This window comes from Diorhabda carinulata, chromosome 5 (assembly GCF_026250575.1).
Source record: "Diorhabda carinulata isolate Delta chromosome 5, icDioCari1.1, whole genome shotgun sequence".
NCBI classification, from domain to species: domain Eukaryota; kingdom Metazoa; phylum Arthropoda; class Insecta; order Coleoptera; family Chrysomelidae; genus Diorhabda; species Diorhabda carinulata.
In genome coordinates, this window is record NC_079464.1 from 26,744,311 (window position 1) to 26,766,897 (window position 22,587).

Genomic DNA, 22,587 nt, shown 5'->3' on the forward strand with positions numbered 1-22,587 from the left:
AAATGTTCAATAAGATTGTTTCACTGGATTATACGACATATTTCTGTCATGTTGTTAAATGTTTTTATGATGCATCTTGTCACTTACTCTCTTTCTCGTGTACAACAACGACCTACTTGACCAAACTGCAAATCCGATATATAAGTTCGCAGACGATAATATTCTGGTGTCGTTGTTCACATCATCTACCCCCAATAAAATAAAATAAAAGGATTTGGTCCTGTCTGAATATAAAATATCATCATCACCACAAATTCATCTGTTGGGTGTTCAGATTAGGAGCAATATGCCTTGGCATAGTCACGTTGCCTAATTTGCTAAGGTAGCTTCACAGAAACTTGTAGTCTTTTTAAAGATCAAAAAGCTATACACTCCGCAACAGCTTCTAATCTTTTACAAGGCCCAGATCTTTGGAGTATTGTTCACACATTTGAAGCTCGGCTCCCAAGCATACCCTTAAGATGTTCTTTTCAATACAGATTCAGATACAATATTCAAATTACAAGCAGAGTTGACCAAAAACTTGGGACAGCTTTAAGCATAGAAGAGTAGTGAGAGTACCTTTTTGGTGTAGGTATGATTAATGTTAAGTTGAAATTGTGATAGATATCAACCTTAAAAAACGTATGTTCAATACTACTTGGTACGAAACGTGTAACTACCGCCCTCTATGTGATTAATATATAAAAACAAATTCTTGTGATAAACAAATTCATGGGATGTATCAGATTCCAAAATATATTAGTATATAAATTCCATAACAATGTTGCCAGTAGTTTCGGTGTTAAGAAATTTTTAGTTAACTACAGTTATTTTTCAATTTTATACGTATTCTAGTGACCCCTGTATAATTTAAGGTTATTTTATTGCTGATCCTCATTGTTTTGTTATTTTAATCGATGATGTAGTTCTGGAGTTACGGATTGAAAATTGTGTAATATAACCACCTATTTATTATACAGGGTGGTTCATCCATTTCACGCTGAAATTTATAATCAAATCAAAATATTAATACTATAATATTGCTTCGAACTGTATTAAAAATTGAAATATAAAAATTGATTTTGCTGGGTTTCTGAAGACTATTGGATATTTTTCTCTGATACTTGTAAAAATCTTATTAATATATTTTTGCTTAATAAATTTTCAAAATATTATTTCTTACCTTGAATTTATCAGCAATGTACCCATAAGGCAGATATTCCGGATTAAAATTTCGAAAAATATCTGTCCTACCTGCATTAAGATCCCATATATATACGGAAGTTTCGAATTCAATTATAGTGATCAAATCATATTCATCGATCTGAGGAAGAATATTTTTCATGGCGTCTTTAAGTTGGATGAGCTTCTGTCCATCCATACTTCCACTTGTATCTAGTATGAATACCAAATACTTTGGTATCGGCTCTTGCTTAACGGGAGCGAAGAAATTCACGAAATAACCATCTTGATACATAGTCTGAAAAATATATATTTCAATATTGTTCGAATGTTGCAAATTTCAAATTATGATTATAAAGGCGCGTCCACACTGGAGCCACATTTTCCAACATAATACAACAAAAACTTGTTACAATATAAAATGTTTATATTTGTTGGAATATGTTGTGTTGCGTTGCATAAAGTTGGTGTTGCGATTCAACATAAGTTATAATATGTTGCATAAATCCGTTTTTAGCGGTAAAAATCAAAGGATAATATGAAACAAAGTGAAACATTTGTCAACATTGTTGCAAATTGAGTGACTGGACAGTAGACAGACTGCCGCTTGATGGTATTTAAGTGGACTTCGGAAAATTGTTTAAATTTAATTGACAATTATAGACAACATCCATGTAATTGGAATCCTAAAAATGTTAAATATAAATGCAGAGAATCAAAAAAATGATGTATTGTTTAACACAAAACTTATGGAATTTTCGTGATTATCGAGTTTAGAATCATACAGGGTGCCTTTTTTTACTGTATGAGTTTCGAATTTTGTAAATAACAAAATTTATTTTTTTTTTAAATGGCACACCCTTTATATTATACCTTTAATAGAACGCATACATACATGTCCTGTACTCATATACAGGGTGTTTCTATATTCGACCGACAACGCTCTACCACAGAGATATCTCAATAAATGATTCATTTTGAAATATGAATTCGAACCTTTACGGGGCCTAGTTGCTGAGATCTTGGGTTTTCAAAATTTTAAATCAAAATAAAAAATTTGCCATAAATCAAGAGCGCCATTAATTTTTTTTTTTCAAATTTGGTGGCCAATATGCTCCTTAATGAAATAATATTTTGACATAAACAGTCTTTGGAGAAATTTAACCAGTGGCGCTCTGTCAGGGTTAGTTGTCACTTTCATCCCCCTATTTTTTACGCCACTGAAGTAATTTTGATAAATTTTGTTTTAAATTGCCTGGTTATTTTTAGTTCAGAAACTAAAAACTTTTTATGGAGCTATAATTAACGGTGTTGTAGAAATTTGCAGGTAATTAAATACGTTAAATATTAGACAACACATGTGGTTTCAACACGATGGGTCATCTGTTCATTTTGCTGAAGCGGGAGGAAATTACTTAAGCAGAAGTTTTTGAGAAAAATAGATTGATGGGGGTGGAGCCAATTGTTGGCCTTCAAGATCACTTGACTCAAATCCTTCCGATTTTTTTATGTGGGGCTATATGAAGTATACGAATCATCGAATCTGAACAAGATCTAATAGCTAGAATTGAAGCTGCGGCAGAAATAATTCAATATCATCCAGATTTATTCTCAAAGAAACGTTTTTTAATTACAAAACGGTGTAATAAGTGTATTGAAGTAAGCGGCCAACAGTTTGAGCAACTACTGTAACTTTGTAAATTTTGTTATGGTTGTAATGTTGAATTTAATTTGTGCTATTATTATTTTTATTTTAATTGCCAAACAAAACAATAGCTGGAGATTACTATTCGACATAACTGACTGGGAAAAAATTAAAGAGAAAAGTCGCGTCCAAAGGTTTTTTTGTTTTTGTAGGACAACACCCCTACAAAAAATCTCATAATTTAGGGTTTGAATTTCTAGAACACCTCCCTTACTCACCAGATTTGGCTCCATCCGACTATCATCTCTTTCCTCAACTGAAAAAAAGGTTTAAAGGATCGTAAATTTTCTTCCAACGAGGAGTTAATAAAAGCTGTGGAGGTTTGGTTTGCAGAGCAAGAAGAAACATTTTTTTTGAAAAGTCTAGAGACGTTTGCAGGTTCGCTGTAATAAATGTATCCAATTAAGAGGACAATATGTTGAATAATAAAATATTTTGACATTGAAATTTTGTTTGGTCCTATAGTAGGTTAAGAATTTTTCAATATATCCTCTTAGCATATATGTAATACTTTTATATAGACAGTTTAAGTGGGAAGAAATGTCCCACTATTAAGATACTTTGTTCAGGTTGCGTATGCTGGAGATGCGCCGAAACGAGCTGGAACCTCGAAGGTTGAAGAAATCATTCTGTCTTCCTTAGTCGGAACAGCTTCCATTTATAGAAACTGTCCATGTAGAAGTATTGCATAAATGTCACATGGTAAATAGAGTGCGTTCGCGTTCCTGCGATGATTATTCTTTTGTTGATCTCAAGCACATTTTGTTCAGATACAGCAATCACATTCATAAAATAGACAATTCATTACAGTCACTTGATAAACAAAAATATTTCCTACCTATTACAAAAACAGACATCGTGACGGAATATAATTGAAAAAGATGACAATCGTTGGAAAAAGATATAAAAGGCGAGAAAAAAAAGTTGGAGTTAGTAACGAAAAATAAATCAGTCTTGAAGGGAAAACCCAAGCAGAGAGTTACGGATGTGAATAAAGAAAACTCGAAAATGTGTGTAGTGATTAAAGGATTCTAAACGGTTAATTAAGTAAAAACAAATAATAACGAAGAAAATTCCTGAAGTGTGCACAATACCTAAAGTTAAAGCTCCAGTTCGAAGTGCATAGCAAAAGACATATTGAACTGAACTGTAAGCCGTAACTATAAATTTTGTTATTCCAGATCGTCATAATAGTTTGAATGACAGATGACGATTAACGACAATTTATGATAATTTCTTTGATATTTGATCATTATTTCGAATCAATATACTATTCAGGACAATTAATCAAAATTTCATTATAAGTTTTATGCCTTATTATAAAAATCGACGGAGATAAAGAGTGTTCTTCATCTAATGTCGCCACCTTGTTGATAATAAATATTTTAGAGCTCAGGGAAAATAAAAATTTTTAATAATTCAGACATTATAATCACTTTCATTAATTTCGCTTTATTATATCGAGTACGATAAATCATTACAATAGATATCAAATAATATTTACCTCTCCGCCTTCATTATTTCGTACTACGTCATATTTAACAACAAATTGTCCAGCAAAGCCATCAAATAATTTATTTCCGAATCCCTCGCAAGCAAACTCCAACTGTCTCTGGATGCTCGGTTGAAAAACGACTGTTACCGAGTTGTTGCCACGAGTTACTAGTGCATGCGGATCTACATTGTTATTGTAGTTACTTCCTGAACGAAGTGACGGAGTTCTTACGAATGCAATAGGTTGACTTTCCTTAATTTTAATCTAAAAGTTCAGAGAAATATTGAACACTCAATTTAATTATGGTTACAAGATGATTTCTGCTCTGTTTCTCATGCGCACTACCGTAACTTTGATATCTAATATTCAAAACAAAACTTTGCCTATTACCAATTCACCTGAAATGCAAAGAAGTACTAGTGGAATTTTCCTTTCTATTTAGTTTAGATCTGTCTCCTAGATTAGACCTGATCTCACAGAGTTACCATATTATTTCCGTTATGTGATATGCATTTGATTCTATAAGTAGAATTCAAAGTATTGAGACATGGAGTTTGTGTTGGCCATTCAATAGGTCCTCTTCTACCTATTAATCTGTGTATAAGAACAGCATCGAGGTATTCACTCTTTTTTGTTAAAGTGCTATTATAAATGATAAATCTGTTGTCAAATACGTGTATTAAGAAACTATAATATCAAAATTAGATAAACGATACTGCAAACAAATTTTTTACTTACTTCTACTTTTAGTTTTTTAACAAGTTGTCCCGGCTGGATATTGGTAAGAATCTCGTATTGACCATTTATCCTTTCCAATAGTTCTTCATATGTTAAGCAAAATATAACCTTATCAAAGGGCTCTACGTTCAATTTTACGGTGAACCGATTTGAAAATCTTGTACTAACAGCAACATGAGCGGCCGTGTGACCATTGCTTATCGACTTAAAAAAATTCCTTATATCATTAGATATTATTAGAACAAAAATTAGTAGTTTTAGCAGAACACAGATTTTCGAAATATTTTGGACACCCTTTTTCTGAAATTTCAAATGTTCCATAAAGTCGGTACAAACAAAGAATTTTGTGCTTTTATGATGAAATTATCAATTCTCAAGCTATATCCAATTATTCTTCGGCATCATCTCAATTTAATGAAGTCAACAGTCTACCAAAAAATATTCATAATATGTCCAGGTTACTGACGGCAGAACAAGTAACCACATTTTCATACGAAGCTTCAGATGAATGATATCCACTGGCAAAAGTGATGTTAGTGTTTGGATTCTTTGTCGTATGTCATAGAAATGATTTAGCTTGGACGATGTGGAGGATAATGAGCACTTTACCGTAAACAAACAGATCTACGACCCAAAAATATAAACAGAAGTTTATTTGTTGCATACCAAGATCGTAGGTTTTACGCCCAACATGATGGATGCCATATCATCAGCGCTGTTACGAAACTTGTTGCAAAATACCTGATACAGAAAAATTCCGAAGAATGTACGGGACATAGGATAAGGCGTTTTTCGGCAATCATGTTGGTGGAAAACGGCGCTAATTTGCTCACTCTGAAAAGACTCGGAGGATGGCGTTCTTTCAACGTAGCAGAATGATACATAGAAGAATCCATGCAAAGAAGAAAAACCGATCAACCCTACTCATTTTCAAAATACAAGCTCTGTGACATTTCATCAGGAAAATCAAAACATCTGGCAACAGTCGTCTTCACCATATTTAGTTCTAAAGAATGGAATATTATGGAATACTGGAATTGTACTATAAATGTTATTAATACCAACGATTCTTAAATATATTAATTATTTTGTTGTTACTGAATACACTGTTAACACCACCACTACACCAACACTCACAATTAAACTGTCTGGCGCGCGTTTCGATAACAAAGTTATCGTTTTTAGAGACTGAAGGTAAACTAAAATCTAATAACTTAACATACCTGTTTTATACTAAATTTTTCCACCAACAAACCTTCCGCGAAAATTAATTCCATGGGGAAAAAACCCGTTGGCGGGAATATTCTTTGACTACAAAAGTATAGAGTGGCCCTTTGTCCCTATTTAAGCTACTCTTACATCTAACAATTTCAATGCTCTCAAATGCATCTAACAATTTATTATTAAATACATTTTTTAAGAATTTTACATTATTTATATTTACGTACCTGATTTTCGGTCCGTACATATTTCAAATGAGCTATGTGCTCTTTAAACCGGACAGTAACGGATCTCTTAGTCTGCCCAATATACTTTCGGTCACAATCACCACAACTTACTTCATATGTATCACTCTTTTGGTGGGAAAATTTAGTATAAAACAGGTAAGTATTAGATTTTAGTTTACCTAAGATGATAACTTTGTTATCGAAATACGCGTCAGACAGTATAATTGTGAGTGTTGGTGCAGTGGTGGTGTAAACAGTTTATTCAGTACGAATATCGGCAACGGTTCCATAAATTCCAACTTAGTTATTTTGTTGTTGTTTCTAGAAAAGTGTTATAAATCAATGTTTTTTCTTAGAATTAATTTCAATTGGATTTTTTTGTTTAACGCACGGGAAAATTTTTCCATGTGCTTTACGTCGTAGTTAAAACAAATAAAGACAAATTGTTGTTGAAATAAGTAGAATAAAAATGTATTTTTGTTTCTTTAATCAATATACAGTGCTTTTCAGATAAAAGTATCCACCTTTAATAACTTTTGTAATACTGGTATTTAGGAAAAATCCAAAAACACGTCAATTTATGTTGGAAGGGGCAAGCATTATGGCTTATTTAAACTTACTGGAAAAGCCACCCCCTCACCCCTAGCAGCATCCCCTTTATTTTTTTAAATTACTTTTCATATTTTTTATGTAAAATTTGGATACTCCTCTTTGAGCTGATTTCAAAAATGTATAATACTTGTAGGTTAAAGTATTTTACTTATTATTTACTTTCACCTTATTTGCCTGTACTAAAATGGGTTGTACAACAGTTCAAACACTTTAATCTCTTTAACTGTGCTATTTATTATGAAGTTACAATAAGTGTTCAAAATGAGTACCATTCACTTCCATACAATGGTATAATCTATTTTGAAATGCCTCTCTGACATTGCTTAATACGGCTGGATTTAATTGTCGACATTCATTTTCTATCCTCTCTCGTAAATCATCCAGAGATTCTGGTTGGGTAGCATAAACTTTTGTTTTTAAATACCCCCATAAAAAGAAGTCTAGGGGTGTTAAATCCGGTGACCTAGGTGGCCACTCCATCATCTGCCCCCTTCTATCTATCCAACGAGCGGGGAATGTTTCGTTTAAAAATTGTCGGACAGGCATAGCATAGTGTGGGGGAGCTCCGTCTTGTTGAAATACCAGTAAATCTTCGGAAAGGTTATCATCATTTTCTATTATTGTTGTAATACGTGGGTCAAACTCTTCCTTGAGTAACTCAAGATATGATTCACCATTTAAATTTCCATTGATGAAGAAAGGTCCGACAATGTGGTCACCTAGGATACCACACCAAACGTTTAACTTTTGGGGATGTTGTGTATGGAATTCACGCATAATATGTGGATCACTTTCAGCCCAATATCTACAATTATGCCTACTTACTAAGCCATTTAATGACCATGAGCATTCATCAGAAAAGCAAATATTGTTTAACAATTGTGGATTGTTATTGATAATTTGCGTCATTGATTCGCAAAACTCTAGACGACGATCAAAATCATCTTCATTTAACTCGTGTACCAACTTAACTTTGTATGGGTGGTACTTGAATTTATGTAGAACTCGGAAAACTGTAGAAGATGAAACACCGATCGCTCTACTTATTGTTGACAACGATTGGGGTTGTTGAGCCTCTAAGCTGACTTGCCCTGAAATTGCCACTTGGATTGCTTCGTTATTTACGAGTCCCTCTCGCTTATGCACTTTATTGCAAACAGACCCTGTTGTGGTAAATTTCTCCATCAGTTGAATTACATACTAATGAGTTGCATGTCTTCCGTCATGTAATTCGTTAAATATTCTAGCAGCAGCTCTTGCACAATTATTATTTTGGTAGTATAAACCTACAATTTCAATTCTTTCTTGCAAAGAGTAAACCATTTCAGAGAAACAAAATAAATAATGTATCAAATTACACTATCAATAGTGACTACAAATTCTAGTTGACAATGTCAAACTTTAATAAAAAGTAGAGTTTTTTGTTGTTTGGATTTTTTAAGTAGAATAAATAGCACAGTTAAAAAGATTAAAGAGTTTGAACTGTTGTACAACCCATTTTAGTACAGGCAAATAAGGTGAAAGTAAATAATAAGTAAAATTTGTGCTCTTAAAAGAAAAATTGTTTATCTCATAAACTAACCACTTTAACCTACAAGTATTATACATTTTTGAAATCAGCTCAAAGAGGAGTATCCAAATTTTACATAAAAAATATGAAAAGTAATTTAAAAAAATAAATGGGATGCTGCTAGGGGTGAGGGGGTGGCTTTTCCAGTAAGTTTAAATAAGCCATAATGCTTGCCCCTTCCAACATAAATTGACGTGTTTTTGGATTTTTCCTAAATACCAGTATTACAAAAGTTATTAAAGGTGGATACTTTTATCTGAAAAGCACTGTATAAATGTGAAAGGTGTTGTTTTCCGCAATTTATTGTTTTATGTGACTTTGATTGACGCCCTGCTAATTATTAGGGGTTGATTTTTAGACCTCGAAGAGCCATAGTCAGTTTCCGTATATGTCGACCCCTTGGGGGACCGGTTGTGATCCTAAGAGGTCGATGTCAACTATTTCGGAAATTCCGTTTGTACAATAATGACTAAACGTTTTTATTTATTTTATTGAAGGATTTTAAAATAAAAATACTTACTTGACTATAAATTGAACGCGCTATCTTATTTGCCTTAACGAAAGCTTTATAGCGTTTTCCCTCAGTTTCCATATAAAATCCAGAGATGAAAGCTTTTTCAGGTATCACAACAGAAAATGCTGTCTGTTTTGGATAATTATCTGAATTTTCCACTTTACTAATTACTTTTGTTTCCGCAAATCGATTTGCTACGTTTGTAGTTACTAAAAATTCCCTAATTTTTGGTACATCTGGCATAGCATTCTAAAAATAACACTGGTTAATAGTGGTTTTGTTGCTCTTGATGTAACATTGGTTCTGGTTGTACCAAAATCACAATTTAAGGAACTAGCAATTATTTTACAAAAACATGAAATAAAATAAAATATGTCAGTTTTTTTCTAAAAAAATCTACGTCGAAGTAATAGATGGAAATGTCGAGAAGATATGATATAATTAAATAAAACACCTATTATTAGCTTTCTTATAAAGTTTTTAAGGGACAACCTGTTTTAAAGACCAGCAGTAATCTTCCATCATATGACGATCTCAACTTTCCTTCAGGAGTTATATCAGTATAACCCATGAAAAATTAGGCGATTTTCGGGAATTTTTTTGAAAGAAAGTACTCGATAGAATTTTGTGAAGTTTTTGGACATAATAAGGTATATTATCAGCCATATTTTAAGATTTTTTATGTGCTGTCTTCGAAGGTAACAAAAAACAACAGAAAAATCTAGAATATTTTGTAAACATGTGTCAGCATTTATTTTAATGTAGAATAGAATTGCTGTAAACACTTTTCGATGAATTTTGTTCATGCATTAATGAATCTAGTTCATTCAATAAATCTTGTTAATTCAATCGCTTGAAATTAATAGAATTCATTCATTTGTAATATTATAATTTATATTTTTTGTGTTAATAAAATTTTTAGAAATAAAGTTTCGACAGTTAAATGTATAATTGGCGCCGTCGGAGTAGGATTCGTGCTGTCGTGAAGTCACTTATGAAATCCGAATTAAATGCGGGCAACTTAGTCCAGGCAATCAACACCTATGCCATACCTGTTTAACGTACTCTTTTGGAATCCTGAAGTGGACGAAAACAGAGCAAGAGGGTATTCAGAGATTGACACGAACAATGATGACGAAGAACAACAACTACCACCCGAAGTTATACACGATTAGAACATTACCCCGAAAAGAGTTTGGAAGAGGCTTGATTGTACTTTTTAACCTGCACTCTCGACAGGTAATGAAACTACGTGAATTCTTTCATACTAAATCGGAAATCTCAACTCTACACCGAATTATATCCAAGGCGGATAAGGATTTTTCACCTCTCACCTCGCATCGCCAGAATCTGATTTAAATATAGTATTGGATACCGAGAAGCTGGAAGAGTGGTCACGAAAGGCACTACACGGTAGACATCATCACGACTTCAACCAACCGCATTTTGACAAAAAAGCTTCAAACAGATGGCTTACTAGAGACAATCTCTTTCCAAAGACCGAAGGCTTCATGATGGCTATCCAGGATCAAGTTATTAACAAGAATAACTACAAGAAAAATATTATTAAGGATCCGAACACTCAATCTGACAAATGCAGAAAGTGCCAACAAATATCAGAGACCATCCAACATTTAACATCTGCTTGTGTTAGCTAATACCAACTATCTACACCGGCATAACCAAGTGTGCAACATAATCCACTAGAAACTGACCAACAAGTTCGTTTTTCTCAATAGGTATACACTATTACAAGTACCAACCGTAGAAGGTGCTCGATAATGACAATTTTAGACGCTACGACGATAGGTCCACTATCACCGATAGACAGGTGACGAATAACAGACCTGACATCGTGGTGGTTCATGGAAGAGTCAATTCAGTTCTTCTTGTCGATGTAGTTATACCGAACACCAGGAGAAACTGGCCAAATACGCGGAAGGCTTGCCACACAGTGCGCAAGTTTATTATGTGAACCGAGCCTAATCCTCTTGATACTTTGTATCCGGGATAGGTAAATAATACCGGCTCTAAGCTGAGTAGTGCATAAATCTTTCGCAAATAACAATAATAATAACAAGTCATTAAATAATTATCCATATTATCATTAGTATAATAATAATAATAATAATTATCACAATAGAAACCACTTTAATCACCCGCGAAATAATAATTATAATGAATATAATAATAATAATTTTCCTAGCCAACCAGTTAATATAAATCTCGTACCACAACAACGACGAAACTACCCAAGCAACGCTCAGGTATTTGGTCCCAGAAAAAATGTTTTCCGGCGAAACCAAATATCTGTGCAAAAGTTGCCAAAATCGGACCGATGTCTACAACATCAAGAAATTTCACAGAAACCTTAATATTAATCATAGTAATAAATACGAGTATTTCCAACCATAGAATGAAAACACAAATTTTACGTCTGAAAAATTATATAATAAAACGAAGAAATGCTGGATAGTTTTGAAAACTCATTTAAATTAGAAGAAAATAATAGTCAAGCGAGTCTCGGAAGAAAAATTGAAAATAATTGAAATAAATTTACTTCTAATAATGATACAATAGAAGAATAAGAAATAGAATTATTTGATAAAGTGAAGTTAGACGTAGAATTACAATATACTAGATTAGATGAATTAAAAAGAAGCAAAAATGATAATGAAATCGAAATGAAAATGCAATGGAATTAAATAAAAAAATAATTGAAATAAATAATGATATGTCGAAAGAAAGGATATAAATAATGTAATAAAAATGGATAATGGAATATTACATAACGAATGTTATATTATAGAACCTGAATTAAGTACAAATCTACTAAATATACAGCATCAAAATAATATGATTGATAAAAGAGAAATGAACAATGACAATGAGAAAATTGGGATAATGAAACAATTAACAAAAAAATTGATAAGAATAATAATAAAATAAGTCGAAAACACTTTAATGAAACATTTAATGCGATGATGAATGAAAGCATAATAGAAGGACATTGAGATTATCATTCTTTGATGTGGTACGCAATTCAAGAAATTATAAAATTGATTTTTATAATAAGACCTTTAAATTCAAAGATTTAGAATCAATAGAAATTAGAATAAGTGAAATAAATAGAATAGTTAAAATACTTTTGGAAAATATAATAAAAAAACTATTATTAATTAGAATATATAAGAAATTTAATAATACAATTCATAATTTTGTTTGTTTAACTAAAGGAAAAAGGAAGAAAATAATATAAAAAATTAAATTATAGTCAGTGTAATACAAATGAAACTTTTAATTGGCTCAATATAAAAGAAACAATACAAAAAAAATATAAGTAAATTTATCAGAGCAGACCTATGAGTCCAGAAGACGTAGAAAATTTTGTTAATAATTATGAAGTGTATTAAATGAATAAATATGATATAAATTCTCCAGTAATTGAATTTAATTTGATATATCAATGTTCTTATGATAGCAAATCATTTATACTTAGCAATAACACGAAGGCACCTTTCTCTCGTTACGGTCAATCATATCCAATATCAAGTGTAAACGGAGTTTTAGTTGTTGATAACCTGCTAAATTATAACCTATATAACCTACTACTAACTATTACTAACAATGACTTACAAGACTTTTGTAAATTACATAAAATTGAATTACATTATATCACTGCAAAAATAGCAATTCTAATTTTACCAGTCGAAAGATTTCATTCTAATTTAATTGAACATTTTTGTTGTTTAAGAGAGAATAATAGAGATTTGACACCAGATCAATTAATGAAACATTCAATTCTTGCATATTTCATTCTGTTACTCAATTTACACCGTTTGAAATAATTAAAGGTCATATAAATAATCCTTTCGACTTAGATGATCATTTGATAATATCACATTATATTCAAAATCATAAATTTCAAAATTATTATATGACAAAATTAAAGATAAAAACGCTAAAGTGAAAGAAAGAATAATTAATGAAAGAAATGAAAACAGAACTGAAATTAGTTTCAGATTTATTATTAAAAATTATAGGTATGTATTAACCATTTTACAAGTTGAGTCAAGTTGAAGTTCTACTAGGGTAGCTATTTATTATTATTTATTTATTAGCTATTTAATATTCAGAAAATTCCGTTTAGAAGTTTATCCATTTGTAAAAAATAATATTTGTTTTTTTCGTATTTTTGTCTCAAAATATACACACTACGATACAAAAAATATACCTTGTTTACTATATTTTAATACCAATTCAAATAATTTTTTATGTGACATACCAGAAAACCCTGTTATCGACATATTTAAAAAAAGATAACGCAACAATTATTAATTTATTAATAAAAAAAACCATGTCGTAATATAATACATAAACTAAAAATAGAAATATGAAAAATTAAAACAAATTTAATTTATTTTATTTAATAATATTCCATTTCTGATGGTAAACGAATTAAAAAAATATCCCCCTTAAATCAACCGGCAACCCTTCGTTTTAAATAAATATTTTATTAGTATGTGATATCACAGCACAACAAACATATTTCTATTTAAATTGGCTATATTTATTTAAAATTCAAATTGCTTTCATTTTGAGGTGAAAATACACATTTTGTGTGCACAACTCCTTGGTTTTGGTGTTGGCCCTTCAAATCTTTTGATGTAAAAAATGCAAGACCAAGACCGACTAGTCGTCTATCACTAATACATCACTTTCAAAACTACTTTCACTGGTAAACTGTAATAATTTCTGTGAATTTGACATCAAGTGTCTTTTTAAAGAAATTTGGATATCTCCACGTTTGATTTCTATAGTAGCCTTTAGAATCTATTCTAAGGCTCCGTTCAAATCATAAGAATATCAAAGTCTAATCCAAACGTTCTCCTTTTTTCTAGAACCGCGAAGACTTAACAAAGAACTTAACAGATCTACAAGTATCCCATCTATTTTGTCCATTTTAAAACCATAATACGTTTAAAAATCAAGCTTAGTTGTTAAATATCATAATGAAAATAGTTTTATTCAATTATGTGAAAAAACATTAGAGTTGGAAGATGTAGATGAAGAATTAGAAGATTGTGATCTCTTGTTTAAAATGGCATACAAACAAACAAGAAAATACAAAAGAAAACTGGTATAGTGGGAGTTTTATAATAATTATGTATTTATCTAGGGCACTGTCCCCTCAATGGACATCTGAAGACATTACAATTAGCAGAGTGTGAAACACTATGGAACTCTAAAGCATTACTCCCGGAAGCGTATGAAATGAAAGACGAAGATCTCTGACTGCTGAATAAAATTTAAAACTGTAGTTTGTTTAATTTTTTTGTTCCATCTCTGCAGCCCCATTCTAACTAATAAAACTGAAAGGATGGATCATATTTCAGACCATCGCGATTTGGTTGATGCAATTCCATTGAATTGTTTCGAAAAATAACTAAACAAAAAATTTCAATTCTATATTTGAATTCGAAATTTGGTAACAGAAATATTCAGTACTTACCCTTTTAAATAATCTAGGTCCGAATAGTTCTCTATCTTTCACTACAACATAGTCAAACTGGATGGACTTTACTACAAAAACAATTATCAAAAATCCCACGCATAATAAATTTTTGACTTCTAACATTGTAGAGGTATGAATACGCATTCCATATACGTTTTACTGCATATAATTACAATTTGGTACTGCAAAGTTCAAGAACAATTTTATTTTTAAATGGGGAATTTTATTATATATAAATTCATTTCTGGTCATAGGTTATCATTTCGTACCTACATGTATGATACAGAATATAGATAGTGAACTTGCCTTCTGTTGAAATTAAAAAGTTCTGCACTCTCAATTTCAAATAATTTATTTATACACCATAATCTCATTTATAAATGTGACTAGTTATTACATAGTCGTCTGTTGAAATTAAAAAGTTATGCACTCTCAATTTCATATAATTTATCTGTACACTGTACACTGTATTAGAAATTACACAATCTCTAGAGCAAATTTCAAGCCGCCACGTTGTCTAGTATTTGTTTGACAGACATCAATAGTGAACGTTTTCAGTGAATTTGTAAACATGGAAAAAATTGGCCATCTTCATATGATTCAATACTTTTATTTGAAAGGGCTCGACCCAACCAATATAAAAGCTGAACTAGATTCAAATTGGGTAATAGAATTTTAACGACGCCGTACGACCTGCGAAGACCAGGCATTTCAAAAAGTTCGGTACATCGAATATTAACCGAAAATTTGGTGCCGCGTTTCAAATACAACGCACGAGCTCCAGCCATTGGATAAGGCTGTATTTCGCTCTTTCGAAGCAAACTGGCTTCAGGAACTTTTGAGATACTGGGATACCTTCCCAAAAAGAAGCCTGAACAAGAGTAGATACAACATAATATTTTCCCGTGTTTGACCCAAGTGTATGACGCCGGAAAATATTGTGAGCGGATTTAGAGCTACAGGATTGCTCCCTCTAAATCCTAACGCAATACCTTTAGTAACACAAAGACCCTTGCCCCATGAAATAAATGAAAGTCTTCCAAGTTCAGACGATGAAAATGTCCCACTGGCGACTTAGAAGAAGCAAACCAATTCCTAAACAATCTTTTCCAACTAAGACAATGAATACGTGTTTTCAGGAAATACTTCCGACTCCTACCGAGAGAAAGAATGTTGGAGAGACTATGGTTAGGCAAAAGGCGTAAAATTATAAAGCGCAGCAAGTAACAAAAAGCCTTTTCACGGAGGGACATGGCCAAGCAGCTAGGGAATATCCAACTTCGAAACTTTCAGTTCCGTCAACTTCCAAACAACGAAGTTCGATCCCTCAGTCCACGTGTAATCAAGTTACACAGGAGTCATGGTTATGTGCAGCTTGTGAAACAGAAGACCAACTTGATGTGCGAATGTGTTCAAAATGTTTTACTTGGTAACACGAGGAATGCGTTGGTCTTGAGCCTAACGACGATGAAGAGTTCCAATGCTGTTGAATGTTTCCTTTTTATATTTTACTTTTTTTATGAATTAGAACTAGTTCAATATTTTTTAAACTCATCTTAAATAAATTAAAACGACATCAATATTCTTTAAGTTTGAAGATTTTTACTGTGGGCCATATAATCCGACCAGATGTGCAATATGGCCCAAATGTATTACAATGAAGTATTTTATATAACTCTACTGTGAATCATTTTTTACTATGGTAAATTATATATAAATACATTATCTACATACTGACATAGTTTTAATAAAAAAAAAAACAAATATATTAAGGTGGGCCATATTTGCCTCCACTACTTTATGTTTCACAAGCTCTAACAACTTGGAAGAAGAAATATGAAGGAATTGGGATCCAAATTGACGATGACACCTATTTTTACACCCTCCAATCTTAAGATGATCAGGTAATATGTGCAAACGACAGATATGACTTAGAATTAAGTTTAGAGAATAAAACCGACATGTAACTTGAAAACAACGAAATTATAACGAAATATGAGAATTATGAATATTTAGGAGTTATTTTCGACAAAGATGGAACAAATGAAACAGAGATAAAATGTAGAAAAACAGAGCAAGAGCAATAACTAAATCGCCAAATGGAATACTGAAATGGATAACAGCCAAAACTGATGATCTACAATGCAATGGTTAGGAGTAAGTTGGTATATGGATTGGAAACATGGAGAATAAAAGAACAACAAAAGAAAAAATAAAAGCTACGGAAATGGACGCCGTAATAAGAGCAAATAGAGCGTAAATAAAAGAGCAAATGAACCTGAAGCAAAGAATTGTTGATTTGGTACGGGCACATGGGGAGGATGGAAAATGAGAGATTGCTAAAAAAGAATGGAGTGGATCCCACAGGAGAAGAGAAAGAGAGGAAGACCAAACTTATCATAGATGCATGGAATAAGAAAATCAAAGAATGTACTAAATCTGAACGATAAGAACTGCAGCGACAGTAAACAGTGGCGATTAGGTTTTGGACAACGTCACCCAAAACACTCAATCGGTACACTACAAACAAATTCAATTCAACTGCCACCATCCCGGATGGCCTGAAGCCGAATATCATTTCCTGAGTCTCCAGTTGGGAAAGTAAGATTACTTAATCTCTTAAGTTCTTTTCGGGAAAGCTTTTCTATATATCGTGATCATAATACATATTTTTTTTATTATTTAATATTTAATTGATAAACATAGACCGATTTCAAGAGTTTTTTTTTCAGTTGTCTTTCGATTTTCTATCGAATGACATTTGAAAATTAAACAGGACTTTTTTGGGCCTACGTGGTATTAGAATTTAAGCGTCGATATTGGAGAATACTGTATGATACGGCTATGTAACTCAGGGCTTTTTGTCTCTCCAAACCTTTTTCCATCGCTTTGTACATCTTACGGTTACAAAATACTAATAAAAAACCGAACACTTGTGTGTACATTTATAAAAAGTTTAGGAAATATTCTATTTCCCATTAGAAGTTAGGTTTGTTAAAATCTCGTACATAAAAATAGACTCGGTAAATAAGAAAGTAAATTACAAATTTGTTCCTTTTGAGATGTTCTATATATGTGATAAAAACGCAATTAAACTCACTGAGAGTTTTAGGTTACAAATTATATAATTTTGTTTATTTGTACAAATTAGTGATAATAAAACAATTTCACAATGCGATTGTTTTCAATGAAAACAAATAAGTTTTAGAGACTTTAGTAACGAGTATTTTCTCCTTTTTAAATCTTTAACAATAGACAAGAAATTACTTTTGTTATTTGTATTCATGGGTTATTACTAATGAAAATAAAAAAAGGGAACAAACTGAATCCATTAGCTTTGTTTGGCTCACTTCACCTCATAATTATATATTGCTACCATGTAATTGTCAGTTCCTTAAAAATAAACTTTCCAACAAACTTCAGCTGGATATTCAATTCAATGTTGATATTATTCACAACCAGCATAGAATATGAAAATTTAGACCAGTTGTTTTTTAATCAGAAATTAAATGTGGCATTATTAATGTTATATTTTTTTAAAATATGAAATATTTAGAGAATTTTACGATGTGCGCGCCTACCAACACGTGAAAAAGACATTACTGACTGACTTGGTTGATTAATATATCTCACAGGTATTGAATAGAAGACCTATTCCAAGGTATCTAGGGTCAAAATTCATATAAAATTGAATTTTTAAATTCAAATTATTTTTCAGAAAACATTGGCATACCTAGTGACATATTGCATCAAGACATTAGTACTCTAAAAACTCCATATCAAATTCATTGAGAACCAGCAGGTATGGGTGACTTGTACAGTTTCTTGAAAAAAAAAGGAAACTTTGTTGAAAATATTTGTACAGGGTGAGTCGTGAGGAACTTTACATACTTCTACGATATATAGAGTCCCTCATGGAGGATATCATGCAGCTATAAAAAATTGTCAACTGCTTTTTTTATTGATTTACAGGATGATTTTCTGCACTCCAATAAGGTTCTATTTCTCTAATATCTTTCAATACTACATCCAATCATTTCTCCTCCTATTTCTTCTTCGATAACAATTCTTCCATACTCATTTTCCGGCACCGTTTATATATGCCCCAAATATCTCACACTTTGAACTTTCATTATGTTACTGTCAGTGGTTGATTCACTAGTAGGCAGAGAAGCCTGAAGCCTAGTGCGGCGTGTTTCGGGGGGCGGCAATTTTTTTATTTTATTGTTCACACGAAAAAGTCGAGTTTTGACGTTTTTACGTGAGTAAAAATAATTCAATAAAAATTGAAATGTAGTATTCTGAAGCTTTTCTTTCTTGAAAAGAGTGAAGAAATATTCATGGAAAAAAACCTAAGCGTCTTAGCTCTTTCATGCATAGTCAGATCTAATGAAAAATATCTCATGCGACGAATATATTATATTGTTTTTATAATTTAACCGGGTCCATTAAAGCCCAAAAAGGCCGTTAATGGCCCCCGTCTATCTAAAAGAACGTACTTGTTTCATCAGATTCTCACCCTCATGCGACTGGCGTTTACATGTGTTTCTGCGAATTGCCAACGTAAATATAAAAAGAAATAATGTCTTCAAACTTTTATTAGTGCCTAAGTAGCTTCCGTGTCATTAGTTTCTTCAGGTATTCTTGGGAATATACATCTTCATTTTATTTTATTTAAGTAGTAAGTAATATCCTGGTTCACGTTTTTCATTATATTTTTATAACTTTTTTACATCAGCGAAGTTAGGGAGAACAGTACTATGCAATGTAAATTAGTTGATTGAAAAATAATGGAAAAAGGGATAAAGGACAGACAATTTCCGATATATATTTCACAGCATCTCCTAAAGAAATATGGAAGTAAATTCCTGAACCAAAAAGAGCTTCTGTGCACTATGCTGTGCACAGATTGCTGTGTGAGAATAGAACCACTAAAACATGCGAGAGTTTTTTAGTCCTAGTTTCTTATGAATTTCATGAATTTTGCTTACATTATATAGAGTTATATAAAACAGTTAATAACTGAGTGTTGGGTTAGTTTAGGTTAGGTTAGGTTTCTTTCTTTTTTCTGCTTATTAAAGCACTATCTTCTGTTATTAATTAATATGTAGAAAAAGTGTTTTTTGAATATCTTTAGATTAAAGCAATCAAAATCTATGCTTTAGAAACACTTGACAAAGAGTGAACCGATTTATTGAAGAAATTTCTTTACATTCATTTTGTGAAATCATCACACACGCCAAAATCAATGATCTAAATTGTAGGAATCGAAGCGACAATCGTCTTTACATACTAGACATCTAAATTAAGGAAAGGAATAAGGTATTACTCGGAAAACTTCATTTATTATTCATGATATCGTGTGGAGAAAGTTCTTCATCAACGTATTATTAGTTTCATATTTCAAATCAGAATTAGTTGCGGGTCGTATAATAAGAAGTCAGTCAATGTCGTCCTTCACAAATATGCAGTTGTACTAACTTGGGGCGCCAGTTTTTTTGTAGCCAGCTCCCCGTCTATAATGATTTTCATAAAATTTGGATTCAAATCTATCCTACACCGAGGTGTGCTTTTAAGTTTTTAGGTGTGAGAATTAATTATTACAAAAAATTTAAAAATCTTAGATTTCAGCATTATTTGGTTGAAATAAAATTAAAATGTATCGTTTAGTTATTTCTTGACACCCTCGAACAGTAAAATTCAATATAAGCTCAAATTTTTTTTGTATTTTCAAATTTTTGAAATTGCGTCGCATTAAAATTAAATTATTTGAATGACTTACTGTTGACATTATGAACTGTTTATTGAAAAATTCCATTGAATCATTTTACTATCATCAATAATTCCAAGGTTTATTTGTATATAAATGAAAATATTTCATTCGTAATATAAAATTTGTTGTTTTCAAACTCTCAGCCCTTAAAAAGCTACCCCTTCTACAAAAATATAGAAAATGTGGTTATAATTTTGTTTTCGTTACTGAGTATAATTTTGAAATTTATTTTACAAATAATATAATTGCAAATATATCCACCCCACAAAAATTATCGCATCACTCATTATTTTTTAAATATTTCAAATGTGTTGCCTGTTTTTCGAATTTTTACTCGAGCGTTTTTGCTTCCAAAAAATTTGTAAGAAATTGTGATATTTTTTTACCCGTGATAAGAAACCAGAAATATCTATTAAGTTGATACATACACAGATTGTCCCAAAAAACTAAAATTAAGTATTAAAAATATCCTAAAATACCAGTGATGCGATTATTTTTGTGGGGTGTATAATTTACTAAAACAATCATTTATCTGCTATGAATTAATATGTGAAAAAAGTCTTTTTTAAATATCTTTAGATTGAAGCAATCAAAAACTATGCTTTAGAAACACTTGAGAAAGAGTGAACCGATTTATTAAAGAAATTTCTTTATATTCATATTTGTGAAATCATATCAATCACACACGCCAAAATCAATGGTCTAAATTGAAGGAATCGAAGCGACAATCGTCTTTACATACTAGATATCTAAAGTAAAGAAAGGAATAAGGTATTACTCGTAAAACTTCATTTATTATTCAAGATATCGTGAGGAGTTAGTTCTACATAAAGGTATTATTAGTTTCATATTTCAAATCAGAATTAGTTGCGGGTTGTATAATAAGAAGTCAGTCAATGTCGTCCTTCACAAATATGCAGTTGTTGTTTTTAACGATGTTATTTGTTCTATGCCAAACTGAGGATAATTATATAAAAATCCGTAAGTCATGAATTTTTTCTGAAGCTACTTTATTGCTCTGAAATTTTTCTAAGTACTCATTTTCACGACGCTTTCTCAAATGCAAATTTTAGTCTAATCAATAGCGGTAGAAAACTGAAAACAGTGAAATTTTGAGAGAACAATAACTATTTTCATGAAAATTTGGATTCACACTCCATTTCCTCCTGAAAATCTATTCTGTAACTAAGTGTGATTTTTATTTTTTAGGTATGAAAACTAATTATTATGAAAAATTTAAAAATCTCAGATTTCAGCATTAATTGGTTAAAATAGAATTAAAATTAATCGTTTGGAGATCTCTTGACATCATTCAACAAGTGTCTGATTAATTCGACAGATACAACCCCTTGAAATCATCCCTTAAGAGCAGCAAAAATTAAATACAAGCTCAACTTTTTTTTCCATTTTGAAACTGCGTCGCATTAAATTTAAATTAATTGAATGCATTTGAATGACCTATTGTTGAGCTCATGAACTATTTATTGAACAATTCCATTGAATTTTATATATTTCAGTCGTTAAAAAACTACCTCTTGTACAGAAAATATAGAAAATGTGGTTATAATTTTGTTTTCATTACTGAGTATAATTTTGAAATTTATTTTACAAATAATAGATATAATTACAAATATATCCACCCCACAAAAATTATCGCATCACTCATCGCATCTGATTCTTGAAATCATCCCTTGAGAACAGCAAAATTCAATAATCTCAGGCTCAAATTTTTTTTCTTGAAATGTTTGAAATTACATCACATTAAATTCAAATTATTCGAATGCATTTGAATAAATTTGTTGAGATTATGAACTATTTATTAAAAAAATTCCATTCAATTACATATATTAATATATTTCAGCCCTTAAAAAACTATCCCTTGTACAAAACAAATATAAAATACGGTTATAATTTTATTTTTGTCTCTGATTATAATTTGGAAATTTATATTACAAATAATAGATATAATTGTAAATATAATTTACAAAAACAATAATTTATCAACATTGTACGTTATCATCACTTTTCTTTGATTCTCCTTGAACTCTTTCGT

General features: G+C 31.3%; 2 protein-coding genes across 6 annotated transcripts in view; one reads left to right on the forward strand and one right to left on the reverse strand.

Annotated features, from left to right (window-relative positions):
• Positions 1-14,951, reverse strand: part of LOC130893634 (inter-alpha-trypsin inhibitor heavy chain H4-like) — a 32,783-nt gene extending 17,832 nt beyond the window's left edge. For all 3 annotated transcript variants that reach the window (XM_057799880.1, XM_057799881.1, XM_057799879.1), the window contains exons 1-5: positions 14,759-14,951; positions 9,253-9,495; positions 5,103-5,306; positions 4,374-4,628; positions 1,166-1,462 (exon numbers count right to left, since the gene is read on the reverse strand). In XM_057799880.1, the coding sequence (XP_057655863.1) occupies positions 1,166-1,462; positions 4,374-4,628; positions 5,103-5,306; positions 9,253-9,495; positions 14,759-14,905 (1,146 nt within the window). In that variant the 5' untranslated portion in view covers positions 14,906-14,951. The remainder of the gene's footprint in view (positions 1-1,165; positions 1,463-4,373; positions 4,629-5,102; positions 5,307-9,252; positions 9,496-14,758) is intronic.
• Positions 14,952-21,431: 6,480 nt separating this feature from the next.
• The window catches only part of LOC130894392 (uncharacterized), a 57,077-nt gene continuing 55,921 nt past the window's right edge, over positions 21,432-22,587 (forward strand). For 2 of the 3 annotated variants that reach the window (XM_057801213.1, XM_057801214.1), the window contains exon 1: positions 21,432-21,515. In XM_057801213.1, the coding sequence (XP_057657196.1) occupies positions 21,449-21,515 (67 nt within the window). In that variant the 5' untranslated portion in view covers positions 21,432-21,448. The remainder of the gene's footprint in view (positions 21,516-22,587) is intronic. The other variant, XM_057801216.1, reaches the window with a different exon arrangement.